The sequence below is a fragment of the Chelonia mydas genome, chromosome 14 (genome assembly GCF_015237465.2).
Source record: "Chelonia mydas isolate rCheMyd1 chromosome 14, rCheMyd1.pri.v2, whole genome shotgun sequence".
Lineage (NCBI taxonomy): Eukaryota > Metazoa > Chordata > Testudines > Cheloniidae > Chelonia > Chelonia mydas.
Genome location: NC_051254.2, coordinates 24,950,673 through 24,964,316, shown reverse-complemented (window position 1 = coordinate 24,964,316; position 13,644 = coordinate 24,950,673). Strand labels below are relative to the sequence as shown.

The 13,644-nt window shown below is 50.3% G+C and overlaps 2 protein-coding genes across 7 annotated transcripts in view; both read left to right on the top strand.

The window, feature by feature from the left end:
* ELAC2 (elaC ribonuclease Z 2) overlaps positions 1-2,058 on the top strand; it is a 31,580-nt gene extending 29,522 nt beyond the window's left edge. For all 5 annotated transcript variants that reach the window (XM_043527704.1, XM_043527705.1, XM_043527703.1 and 2 more), the window contains exon 24: positions 1,145-2,058. In XM_043527704.1, the coding sequence (XP_043383639.1) occupies positions 1,145-1,399 (255 nt within the window). In that variant the 3' untranslated portion in view covers positions 1,400-2,058. The remainder of the gene's footprint in view (positions 1-1,144) is intronic.
* A 5,121-nt stretch (positions 2,059-7,179) lies between these two features.
* Positions 7,180-13,644, top strand: part of DNAH9 (dynein axonemal heavy chain 9) — a 379,511-nt gene continuing 373,046 nt past the window's right edge. For both annotated transcript variants that reach the window (XM_037913877.2, XM_043527698.1), the window contains exon 1: positions 7,180-7,681. In XM_037913877.2, coding sequence (XP_037769805.1) covers positions 7,280-7,681 — 402 coding nt within the window. In that variant the 5' untranslated portion in view covers positions 7,180-7,279. The remainder of the gene's footprint in view (positions 7,682-13,644) is intronic.

Here is a 13,644-nt window from a genome sequence, read left to right as displayed (position 1 = left end):
CTGGGGAGGTGTCCAGAGGGAGCTCTTCTGAAGAAGGCTAGTTTTGCAGCTATTGGCCTTTCATGGCATTGCTGCAAACGTAGGGGAGTTCATGTCTGCAGCGTTTGCTGGCTGCCAGCTTCGTGCCCAGGAGCCCGCCTTGCCTGGTCCCACTGGTGTAGAGGCCAAGAGGAGGAGTGTGAAAAGAGGGCTTTTCTGTGCCACTTGCACAGTAAGAACTGAAAAGCCGCTTGTCCAGAGGGAACCCTGTAGGGCACTGTTAGAGCAGCCGCTCCCAGGTGACACTAGAACCCTCCCTCTGTGTGAGCGAGGTGCATGCCTTGTCAGGAGTAAGAGACTGACTTGGATACACATGTAGGATCAGAATTCCCCTTGGCACTAACCTAATCCTCTGCAGAATGGGGGTTCAAGGCCTCCAGTCTCCAATAGCATAGCAAAGTGCCTCTAACATGGGCTTCTGAGAGAGCTGCACCCCTTCCTCCTGCCCACCCTTCCAGTGCTTTCTGCTGCCACCACAGCACTTGCATAGTAATTACCACATCTAAATGGGTCAAGTTGTCTCCCAGAAAGATGTCTTTGTAAGCATTGGCCCTCTCTAAATCGGTGTTCTAGATATGCTCCTGTGTGCAATCGAGGGGCGTTGCCTGTCTGTGGGCCGCTGTGTCCTCTCCAAAGTGTCTCTGCATGTCAAAGAATTATTGCTACCTTAGGTATAATCAATGCACTGAGTGCCATCCTCCCCTTCCCCTCACCTCATTGCATTCTTTCTGGGTGTCTTTACACGGCAAAAAGCTACTAAACACAAACTTGTTGCTCCTTGCTTATTGAACTGAACAAATACTAACTATGACTCTTATATTGTATATTCCCTGCCTTGTGCACGGAAGAGATCTTTTTACATAATGCCTTCTCTGGGGATTCTGAGTTAAATAGAAAAGGAAACACCCACTGCCCCTGTATTGCAATCTGGACCCCACTGGGCTGGGTGCTGGACAGACATAATGAGTGTCCCTGGTTTAAATAGCTTGCAGTGTAAATGGACAAGACAAAGGGTGGAAGGGGAAACAGAGCCACAGAGCAAAATGCTATTCCTCTGCTATGTCTTCTCCCTGTGAATGTCAATCTGTGACTGATCACCTTTCAGGTGTGTTTTGGGGACTTTGTAACAATCCCTAAACTAATCCAGCCCCTGAAGGCTCTGTTTGCCGATGAGATCGTGGAAATGGAGGAGCGGAAGGAGAAGCGGGAGCTGCGCCTGTTGAAAGAGGCCATTGTAGCTTCAGAGAAGCTGGCAGACAGCGAGAACAATGCTAGCAAGTCAACCCCAGCCTCAAAGAAACGGGAACATGCAGAGAACCATCAGGAAGGGCCGAGCAAGAAGCTTAAAACAGCAAACTGAGCTGAGTGGTATATGGCTTGTGAAGGAAAGTAGCTCTGACCATGCTGCACACTCCCTGCCTTGCTCCCTCCAAGCTTTGGGGAGTGTGGAGTTCTGCAGACCCCCCAAGTGAGGGCTTGGTGTGCTGGTGGTGATGGGCTGGCAATGCCTGCAACTGCTACATGGGTGGGATTGCCCATTGTACTGATGTTACTAAGCATATAATAAGCAGTGACAAGGTCTCTGGCCCATGTCCACACATGCAGTTCATGTTTCTCAACAGTGCTACCAGCCCGTCTGTCAACTTCCAGCTGCCTTTCTTCCCTCTCAAGTGTTTTTATTTATTTTTGGTTTTAGACTGGAAGCTGTTGCATGTAACAGCAATTGTGGTGACAGGAAATCGCTGAAGATGAGGTCCACAAAACCCCCTTGGGGCCATGGAATCTCCCAGAGTATGTTGGGAAAGCCCCTGCTTACTGTTGTGGGAATATAACAATGTAAATAAGGGTCTGAACCCAGAGGGTAAGATGAGGTAATTCCATAATAAAATGGGACCTGATTAACAGTTTATTTTGGAGCTTGAGCTCCACTGGAACAGAGGAATCTCAAGTAATTTTGCAGTGTTCATCTTTATTACTATGGCTTTCTCAGTTTGATTCTATAAATTATGCTTGCTAGCAGATCGTTGCAGATGTGATCTCTTCATAGTGCTGATCTGAAAAAAACAAACTGGGAATAGCTGAGTATGACCCGGATCCCAAATTGCTGTTGTAGCCCTGCTGGAAAGACCAGATTCTCACATGTGCTTGAGCTATGGGTAGGGATTCATGCCCCCTCTAGCATTACTCTGTATCACTTCAGTGCAGGGAAAATAATCTTCCTCTGCCCACAATCAGCTCATTTTGTTAGTGTAAATAAGGAGCTGATCCCAAAGTTGGATGCCTCTCCTCTGCTGCCCCAGGGGGAAGAGACTGAAGTGCTAAAAAGGACAGCATCGCTTTTTCAGTCAGAGGGCCACATGGCTGGTTAGATTCCAAAGGACTGAGTTCATCTAGCTGATCAAGTACTGGATAAGGGGAAAGGGAAGGGTCACAAGTGAACTAACATAACGGAGGGTGTGCTACTGACAGAACAGCACTCCTTTGCTAACCAGTGGAACAATTTACCAAGGGCCATGAAGGATTTTCCATCAAGACTGGATTTTTAAAAAAAGAGATTCTTTAGTTCAAAGGGAATTAGTGGGGGTGTTCTGTGACCTGTGCTCTATGGGAGGTCAGACTAGATCAGGGGTTCTCAAACTGGGGGCTGGGACCCCTCGGGGTCGCAAGGTGGTTACATGGGGGGTTGCACACTGTCAACCAAACCCTGCTTTTCCTCCAGCATTTATAATGATGTTTAATATATTTAAAAGTGTTTAATTTATAAGGGGTGGGGGGTCATACTCAGAGGCTTGCTATGTGAAAGGGGTCACCAGTAAAAAAAAGTTCGAGAGCCACTGGACTAGATCATCAGTGGCTCTTTCTGACCTTGGATCTCTGAACCTGATGCTGTCAAACTAGTGGTGGTCCTTACTTGGTTCAGCTGTGTGGTTATTGCAACAGTTGCATGTGCATGTATGGGCAGATGCTGTTTAACTATCTGGTTTAATCAGAAGTTTTTTCCTGTACCGAAAGCTAATTTTAAGCAACTAATTCTATATGAAAGGTTTGCTCATGAAATGGTGGTAGCAAAGCTTTAAGAATGCTAAATCTTCAGTATGAGTGAAAATTGAGACAAATTGGCTAAATAACAAATCGTTTATGGTTTAGCAGGGCTGTAACATCATCTACTAAGGGAAGCTATAATAAGTACAATTCAATACTGCACAAAGTCTCAATGTTTTGAGACCATGTGACACTTATTTATCCCCTAGGCATGCAGCCCTGTGTAGTGTAAAATAGCTGCTCGTCAACAAGGCACAGTGACAGCACACTCGTAAGAAGTCTCCTGTTTCTCAAAAGGTTGAGGCACATAGGAAGTAATAAAGAATTTTTAGGTAAAGCTATTACTAAAATGCAGGCAAAGGAGTACTGGGAAAATCTGAACCCATCCAATGCAGCAAGTCTCCAGCTGAGGGTAGGAATTGTTTCACAAGTCTGTAGAGCCATTGCCACCAAGTCATGGATAAACGGAGGGATTGAATAAGAACAGAAAAAACCCCCTCTGCTGTACCAGTCTTCCACACCAAGGCAAGAGCAATCCTGGCTCTTTACTTATGCTCATTACTTAGTAAATAAATGGAAAAGTTACTCAGTACCCTCTGGAAAGCTGCAGTGGAGGGGCTGGGCAGGGCTAAAGCTAGGTACAGTATTTCCACTCATCTGTCATTCTAACTGCAAAGTCAGGGACACCTCTTGTGGTGCACATGTGAATTGCTCTGGCTGGAGCTTGGCTAGGGCTAACTGCTTCCCCAGGGTGAGATTGCCCTCTTGTTCCCCACTTTGAAGTGCGGGCTGCTACCCCCACCCACATGCTCTTGTTTTCTCCCTGCTGCTGCACCTGTCACTTCTGCCACACTGCACAACACTCAGCAGCCTGTCTAGAAACACAGCTGGCTTCTGTCCACCCTGCCCAAATAAAGAAACCTGGTACCTCCCTTTCCCTGCTCTGCAAGAAGGGCTGGTACAATCTAGGCTCCTCTCACTAGGCTGGGCAGCCTTGTGTGCCCCCGCCGCCAGGGGCTGCATGTCCCAGAGCTGCCCTCTGGCTCTGGGAGTTTTACAGGAAATGGGGCTTTGTGCTGGTTTTGGGAGACCCAGCAAAGTGCCCCACAACGAGCTGCTGGCTGAGGTGGTACCACTGCCACGGCAGACTGAGCACATGCAGGGCAAGGACCAGCTCTGGCGGAAAATGTTACGTAAGAGCCAAGACGAAAGGTCCATCTAGCCCAATATCTGGTCTTCTGACAGTGACCGATGCCAGGTACCCTAGAGGGAATGAACAAAACAGTAATCAAGTGATCCATCCTCTGTCATCTACTCCCAGCTTCTGGCAATCGGGGGCTAGGGACACGATCCCTGCCCGTCCTGGCTCATAGCCACTGATGGACCTAGCCTACAGGAACTTCTCATTTTTTAAAACCAGGTATGCTTTTGGTCTTCACAGCTTCCGCTAGCAAGGAGTTTCACAAGTTGACTGTGTTGCGTGAAAAAACACTTCCCGTTGTTTTAAACGTGCAGACTATTTCATGTGGTGAGCCCTAGGGCTTGTGTTATGAGAAGGAGTAAATAGCACTTCCTTGAAGTCTGTTTTATTAATCTCCCCTGATACTGAAGCTGTTCCATGCTATCATCATTTTTGTTGCCCTTTTCCTGTACCTTTTCCAGTTCCAATATAGTGTTGCTCCCTCTACTGCAGGGAGTGTCTCCATGAGTATCTTCTTGGGCCAGTCCCACCTCCACATACAGAGTCAGATCCAGAGGAGTTGGAGGGTGACAATCCTAGCCCCTTAAGTCAATGGCCCAGGGTTTCACCCTGAGACTGTAGGCCCTGTGGTGAGTAGCATGTCTACAGCCAGCTTAGCTGCACTGACCCCAGCATGATTTGTAGTACCATAGTGCTAGGTACTGTACAAACACAACAGTTCCTGCCTCTAAAGAGTTTACAGTCTCTAAAACAAGACAACACGGGGGAGTACAAGGAGACAATAGTGAGCAGTGTGAAGGGCAGTGGTCTCAGGACACCAGCAGCCTAACTTGTCAAGTTTTTGTAGGCCTGGAGAATTTGAAGGAGTGTAATCAAGTTAGGCCTGATCTACACTTCCAACTTAGAGCTAGTTACATCACTGAGGGCTATGAAAAATGTCATGTCCAAGAACTCTTCCGTCAACCTAGCTACCAAATCTGAGGGATTAATTACATGGACAGAAAAAACCCTTTTTGTTGATGTAGGAAGCATCTACCCTATGGCGCTATGAGTGTGCTGCATAGTGTAGCCATACTCTTAGTTTTGCAGATATTTATGGGGAGCTTTTCCAAGCTTGTGGGGCAGCATGAGAGAGAGCACAAAGGGGCTTATTTAAAAATAACAAGGGGGTGATCAGAAGTGGAATTAGACATCTTGATAGTGAATGAGATGATAGGGTGGGGATATGCCATGAAGGCCATAAGCAGGTGGCTACTGGTCTAGACCTCGGGCTGGTTTCTACCCTTCTGCTCACCCAAACTGGGAAAGCACTATGCCTCTTGTGATACTCACACAGTCTGCAGGTCTGTCACATATTCCCACACAACCAACAAACTAGCCCATGCTGATTGTCTTGAGAGAGACTTCCCCCACATAATGCCTGGTAGAAGGGGCACTTGGCTACTGGCAGAGACAAGAGCCCCTGGGTTGTAATCCCTGCTCTTCATGTTTCCGTTTCCTTCATTCTCACAGCCCTTTCGGGGAGAGAATAGCTGCTATTCTCCTGCTTCACAGCTAAGAGCCTAGGGGCTGGATGAGCTCAAAGCAGAGACTAGAATGAAGCTCTGTAATGTGACTGTCTCAAGGCTTTCTTTCTTTGCCATGCTGTCTTTTGGGAAGATTGGACTCAATTATCTCCTTGTGAAACACACCACAAATCTCTGTCCTGCTAGAGTGGCTTTAGCTTTTAAGAGTCTGTTGCTGCTTGCATGATATTGGGTGTAGTTGTTCAGCTCAAGTAATCGAGGAACCTGCATTTAGATCCAGAGAATACAAGTTCAGCCCCTGAAGATGACCCACCAGGTCACTGTTACACTTGGCTGTTCTGCTGCTAGACGATACTCCGCCCCCAGAGCCAGGGGGAGAGCTCAGGGATCCTCACACCCAGATTTCTAGCACTAGTTCACAAATAGTTGTGTCACCCAGTGGTAAAAAGTGTATTGTAGCTCCCTCTATGGGCTGCTCCTCACAGAGGATAATAGCAAGGCTTCACCAGCAGTTTTTCTGATATTATTTGTATTGTCAAAAGAAAAGGAGTACTTGTGGCACCTTAGAGACTAACAAATTTATTTGAGCATAAGCTTTCGTGATAAATTTGTTAGTCTCTAAGGTGCCACAAGTACTCCTTTTCTTATTGAAGATACAGACTAACATGGCTGCTACTCTGAAACCTATTTGCATTGTGGTAGTGCTGGGGAGCTCAGTCACGGGCTAGGACCTCACTGTGCTACCACTCTGCAAACCCAGAGTCCCTGGCTCAGACACTGTACTGCATAAGCTGTTAGTGCGGTAGGTGGCTGTGTCTTGAATCTGAAGGTTCAAACCCTGCTTGGGGGGTAAAAAACAGCATAAAGTCTGAGCCTGCTCCTGTTCATTTTCGCCTCCCTGTCGATGGCCCCAGGAAGCCCACAACCACCCTCCTTGCACTAGCCACGTTGGCCTCTGGGAGGAGGAAGCTCAGCCTGGGGGAGATGTCATTCCCAGCTGGGGTCTACAGACACCTGCTAGCTCAGGGGTGGGCAAACGTTTTGGCCCAAGGTCCACATTTGGGAATAGAAATTGTATGGCGGGCCATGAATGCTCACAAAATTGGGCTTGGGGTGAGGAGGCAGGTGCCACAGTCCCTCGCCCTCATCACGGAGCCGGAGGTGCCGGGGCTCCGAGGCCACCTGCCGGCGGCTCAGGGTGGCCCAGGGGCCCCGACCCGGACAGAGCCACAAGCCGCCGCCTCCTGCCGCTCACAGCTTGGCGAACCGGAGCGGCCTCAGGCGGGGGAGGAGCCGCGTCCTGTCCCGTCTCCAAGGCAACCGCAGCTCCGCCCTGTACACACGGTCGCCAGGGAGACTCCGCGGGCAGCCGGCGCGGAGCATCAAGCGCAGCCCCGGGCCCCCAGCGCAGCCCCCTGCCCCGGGACCCGAGCGCAGAGCCCCCGCTCCGGGGCGTCCTGCCTGCAGCGCCATGGCCAGCCCGGAGGAGGAGGAGGAGCAGGAGGGGTCCCCCGCGGAGGACGCCCCCGGCTCGGACCCCCGCGCCCGGCTGCTCGGGGAGCGCGTGGTGCGCAGCCTGCGGCTGAAGCCGGAGCGCTGGGAGCGCTGTGCGGGCAGCCCCGAGGCGCAGCCCCTGCTGCGGGCCTTCCTGGAGGGCGCCGCGGGGCAGCCGCCGCTGCTGCTGGTGACGCTGAGCCCGGCGGGGCAGCTGGCGCTCAGCACCCAGCTCCCCGCCTGCCCCGGCCGCAGCAAGGCGCTGTTCTTCCTGCGCAGGGGGCCCGGGCCGCTGAGCGCCCCGCCCGGCCCCGGGGAGCTGCTCTACGGGGACCTGCCCGCCTCCTCCCTGGAGCACTTCGCCGCCCTGGTGGAGGAGGTAAGCGGAGCGCAGGGGCGGATGGATGGGAGCCCAGGAGCAGCCCCTTCCTCTCGGCGGTTCTGGGCCCGGGCGGCTGGCAGGGGTCTGCCCCCCATCTGGCCTGGCTCCAAGTATGTAGCAGCTGGGGGGAGCCGGCGAAGTGCCCAGCCTGGCCGTGCTAGTGCCCCTGGCCCCTGGGCTGGCCTGGCACCAGGAGGGAACCTCTCTGGTTTCCACCTTAGTTCAGGTTTCAGAGTAGCAGCCCTGTTAGTCTGTATTCGCAAAAAGAAAAGGAGTACTAGTAGTCTCTAAGGTGCCACTAGTACTCCTTTTCTTTTCACCTTAGTTCAGAGATCTGTGACCCACCCCGACCCTGGAGGCTCTGTCCCCACAGAATGGCTGAGCCAGGTGGAGGTTAAGGAGCTGTAGACTGGCCAAGCAGTGGGGTCTTTTACTTCAGGGAGCAGCAGCTCATGCTTGGGGAAGCAGATTTTAGGGTCAGTCCCTGCTGTGGTGACTCACCCAGGGGTGTCCCCCAGGGACACAGGTCACCATGGTGAAAAACAAGTTGCTAAGGGGTTGTGTGCAATGTTAAGGTAACATCAAGGAGAACAAGTTGCTAAGGGACAACAGTGAAAACTGGAACCCACACAACACAGTGTAATGCTGTGTACCTCGGTACATCAGCCCCACATATCCCTGCTCCCAGATACCATCCATTCCCAGAGCAAATCTGCTCTACTCATCCAAACTCACAGGCCAACAAGATACCCTTAATTCTGCCCTTTGTAAGCCCAGGCTAGCCCAGAAGGGAAGCGTTTACAAAACCAAAACACACCTGTAGACAGGACCTGTTTAATGCCAGTGTTCCTGTGGGATTAATCTGTATTTCTCATGGTTAGCTTGAATCTGGGTTATTTATGTTTAGAAACTGTCAAGAATCACAACCAATATGTCCTTTTGTTTGTAATCTTAATACTGTGAACTAGGATGTGTTCCTAGTATTTTTCCCAATAGAGGTGTCACCTAATGACATTTTTTAAAATAAACATTTATTTTGAATGTGTTCAGTAAGGATTTAAGATGGGGAAATCTACACAATGATAAGAGTGTATGTGGAAGTAGGTGTGAATGTGGCAGTATTTTGGAGTTGGCATTGTTATATTAAGACATTGAACCTTCAGCTCACAGTTGTAGGCTACCAACCAAGTTATTTTGATTTTGTGGGGTAGCATATTTGTTTATGTGGAGCAATATTACATCTCAGTCTTTTTGATGGGTTCTGCAATTTGGTAAGTCATAATTGCACAGATTGCAGTGTTCGTGTGCTGTGACTTTGTTTGTAAATGGTGATAGGTAGCATATGAGAGGACTTGTAAACTCCAGCTGTTATGTAGAATTTTTTGGGTGTAATGAGTAGTTTTAGACTGATGTCACTGGGATTCCTTTGGTCATGTGTCCTGAGCATGGTGCATGTTCTGATCTCTGCTGTGCATATTTCTTTATGTAGCTTTTTGTCCAGGAGATGTAAGCATTGTTTTGTGGCATTCCACAGAGGGTAGAGTTAAGGGTCTGACTGTGGTGACAATAGGTGAGTAGGACTGGTCGGCTGAGGGAATGGGCAGTGTGTGAGTGAGAGAGAGAAGAGGAGGGATGTAGGTGAATGGCTTTGTGCTGTGTTTCCTGGCCTTGCGCATTTGGGTTTTGCGTTGCTGTCTCTCAGCCACCTGAACTGTTTTTCACAAAGTGTCTTTTGTGTTTGAATTTCCCGGTTTTCTTGAAAATAGAGTGAGGCTGGCTCAAGAGGACTCAATCAAGGAGGCTCCTCCTCCTCCCATGTGCAGTTGCTTTGCACCTGCTGGGTGTGCAGAGTGGGGTGAAGCTGGTCTGGTGCCAAGGGCTGCATGGCTCCCCTGGGTGAATTGCACCGGGGGCTCAGTGCCAACCCCACAGATTCTTCTGGCACGGGATGTTTCAGAGCAGATCGAGGGCAGGAAGAGACAGGCCTGCACCAGAGGGATCCGCAGGTACAGTGATGCCCACAGGGACTATGGTAGTGGGAGGTAGGGAGGGCAAGCTAGGGCTGTCCGCAGGCTGCTCTAACCTGCTACTGTGGCCTCTGTCCCCTGCCTGCCCCAGCATCACATCAGGGAGGTGCAAAGCCTCCCCTTTGGTCCCTGTGCTCACTCAGGAACCCAACGTGCTATAGAAAATCCACACTCAGATTGATCATTCGTGACTCTTCTCTGATGTGAACAAACTGCACTATTGAGCTGGATCAGCCACTCACACTGGGGACAGGAGCAGGCCCTTCCACCCAGGGTGGAGCAGGCCATGCAGATGAGCCCCCAGTTCTGGGGTGATGCCTCTTATGGGAACGCCTCTGCTTGTGTCACATGTGTTGCTCTTTGGCAGAGGGACCGAGCTGGGCCTGAAGGCAGTGCAGGAGCAGCCCAAGCTGCTGAGCAGGCTTCACCCTCTGCTGAAGATCTTCATGTGATTCTCTCATCTTCCCATTCTCCTAATCTGCCCTGTCAGCCAAGCCCTTGCCTCTGTGAAGGAGAGCGGTACCCCAAGAGGTAATGAACACTGGTCTTGCTGGCTAGGTCAGACTGTCTTCAGTGACCTGCAAGGAGGACTTGAAGGAGTCTGAAGAGTCTCTCCTTTTGCTAACCAGGGCACCTGACCAGAGCCCAGTGTCGCGGCACCTTTTGTGCTGCAGTAACGTGTATGGCCCTAGCAGCTGGGACGTCATGCAATTAAGTTCACTGTTTTATTGGGGATTTTTCATTTTTTAAAAATAATTTCTGTGTGGCTGTTAACGTGAGAACACTGTACGGAGTGAACTCAGGAATTATGGACTTGGTGGCTGCAGCTCTGTAGTAAAGGTTGACTTTTCCACAAATGACACGGATTCAGCTTTTTTGTTACATATGACAGTTTCCCTGCACCCTCCCCACAATTACAGCACGTGCTCCTTGAGCTTCGAATGACTTCTCAGAGAAGTTAAACATAAATCCATTAATTAGTTTATGAATTAAAATTAATTTAAAAATGGGTCCTTTAAGAACCTTAGCAGCTTGTTAGACTCTGCTCAGTCATTGTCTTTTAACAGAGAAATTGGCAGAGATGGATCTTGAGAAAATCTGGTGCAATAATTAGTTGTTTTTGAAGATATAGATAGATGAATAGATAGATATTTAGGATTAATGGTAACTTGAGCCATTATTTCTTATAATTGAAAGTTTCCCCTTCAACAGAGGCTGAGGGATAAAGTTCTGCTCTAGAAAAACTTACGAAGAATTGCCCTCTTTCAAAATGGCTGCCATCTCCTGTTCTCATTGGGACTGAAGCCACAGGCTACCTTTAGCAAAGGTAGCCAACCCCTGCATTCTGCTGCACCTCTCTGTGTCCAGCTTAGCTTCACTCCAGTTGGGACCAGTGGGAGGAAGTGTCCATCTCTGGTGAGGACAGCTGATGGCTTCAATCCTATTGAGAACAATTTGAGATGGTGACCATTTTGAGAATGCCATCTTAACTGAGGGCGAAACCAACTCTTTGGACTTCACCTGGAAACCAATAGGCAGCCAGTAGGGGTCCCAGAGCATGGATGTCGTGTGCTGCTGCCAAGATGCACTGCATTGTGCACTGGCTTCAGTTTCTGGGTTGATTTAAGGCCAAGCCCCATGTACAGTGCACTGCAATACTCTAATCCCGAGGTGATAACACCATGAATAATGGTAACCAGGTCCTCATCTGAAAGAAACACACAACCTCAGTACAGATGAAGATGGACAAGAGCCTTCCTAAAAGATGCTGCTATATGATTATGATCATCTAGCAAGAGCTAGGATACAGTATTCCCTCAGTCACAGTGGCTAATACAGTCCTTGCCATATCTTCTGGTTGCTTCCTCCAACCAACAGGCATTACCTCTGTCTTATTTGGACTGAGCTTCAGCCAGCTACCTCTCAAGTCCCAATCTCGCCCATGTGTAAGCGGGGGAATAGTCCCGCTATTGTGGGGAACTTTCCTGGCTTCTGCACTACCCCTGCGAAGTGGGCTACGGAAAGGATCTGAGTCCTCGCTCCTACTTCCTTTACCCAGAGGCCTCCCTGTCCTTGAGGACTCCCCTTCCACTCTCCTGTCTGGCAGAGTCCTCATGACCCCAACAAGGCTGGGCCCAGGATTCCTGGGGGGATCGACCCCCAACCCTGCTGTGGTCACCTAGGACAGCAGCTAGGGTGTCCCCACTCCGGGGTACTCTCTCTGCATTAGGCACTTCTCTGACCCACTGATCATTACATACAATTTAAAGCAAATGCAAGTTATTTAATCAACAATTAATTTTAAAAAGAATAAGGGAAAATGGGAAAGGTTAAAGGAAAGACATCACCCCGTTCTGTGGCAGGGAACATCACAAACAGTGTCTCTGGAATGTCAGGGCTGTTCACAGTCTGTCCCTGGTAAGTCCCAGACTGCATTCTCAGGCCCTGGCTGTGCTGCAGGGATGCTGTGGGTTGGACACTCGCTCTGGTGGTGGCCACACACTCTCAGGCTCTAGATGGCGGGGCCCTTCTTCACAGTGTTGCCCCAGCCCTTTCAGGGTTACCAATCCCCCTCCGAGTCTGGCCTGCAGAGCCTCCTGGCTGAGGCATCTCCCTGTCCTGGGCCCACTGCCCAGGGTCCCCCTTCGCTCTCCCCAGCTGCTCACGACACCCAGCTCCGGACTGCTCCAGCCCCAGCTCCAGCTCCACTCTGTCTTAGCGCCGGTTCCACTCTGCCTCAGCACGGCTGCTGCCCTGCCTCCAGCTCCCTGGGCTGCTTCTCTGGCCCCTCTGGCTCTGGTTGCTACAGCTCTCCTCCCAGGACAGGTCTGCTCTGCAGGCTGCTTCTATGACTCTGCTCCCAGCAATGACCTGCTTCGTGGGCTGCTTTTCTGGCCCCTCTGGCTCTGGTTGCTGCAGCTCTCCTTCCAGGGCAAGTCTGCTCTCTCTGAGCTGTGCCTCTGGCTTTGGGGCTGCAGCTCTGCTCCCAGGACAGGGTCTGCTCTCTCTGGGCTGCTTTTCTGGTCCCTCTGGATCTGGCACAGCTCTGCTCCCCAGCTCAGTGTGGGTCCCTGCTTTCTCCTTAGCTTGGCCCCACTCTGTCTGACCCAGGCAATTCTAGCTCACAAGGAGGACGGGACCCCCCTGGCCTCCTGACTCCCTGATTAGCGTGCCCGCCCTGTCATTCAGGCTGACTTGGAGCATTGGCCTCTCCCCATTGTTCCTGGGGACTGTCAGTTTCAGGGTTCTGATTTCCCATAGACCCTTCCCCTTTTAGTACTGGGAGATAGCCAACCAAAACACGCCCATTGAATGTTAGTAAGGGGGCAACAGTTCCCTTACACATGCATCACAGAAAAGTGGCTGGTTTGAATCAGACAGATGCACTGCTGGCTATTAGCATACGAAAGCACTGGTCTCTTGTATCCTCTCATTACCCTTTCTAATGGCCTTGCACACAAATGGAACAAGAGTAAAGACATGAGGGGATCTTGCTGGGCTCCAGATGAGTGTCCTCAGTGATGAAGAAAAGTCTCCTAAAGCCTTCTGGAGGGAATGGAGTCACCAGAGAGCAACCCCATCTGCTCCTGTTACATTGTGCAGCTTAGGACAAATGCTACTGAAAGCAGCCTGTCGATTTAATCATATCAGCCTGGACACCCTGTCTCCTTCCATCACTAGGGTGAGATCATTTCTGCTAGGGCAGTTTCTGCTCTGTGCCCTGATTGACAAGGATCAAAGAGACCTGCGACATCTAGGTGTTCTGCAAGGCGTTCTGTGTCTATAATCTTAACTAGAACTGGAAGATTAGACACTGGGCAATTGTCAGCTAGCTGTCAAAGTTAAGTGTTGGTTTTTTGAACAAAGGAGACACATCCCAAAACAGTATTGTAAGAGAGACTGGCATGCTGTCCTCCCTAGGCTTTGGCTATC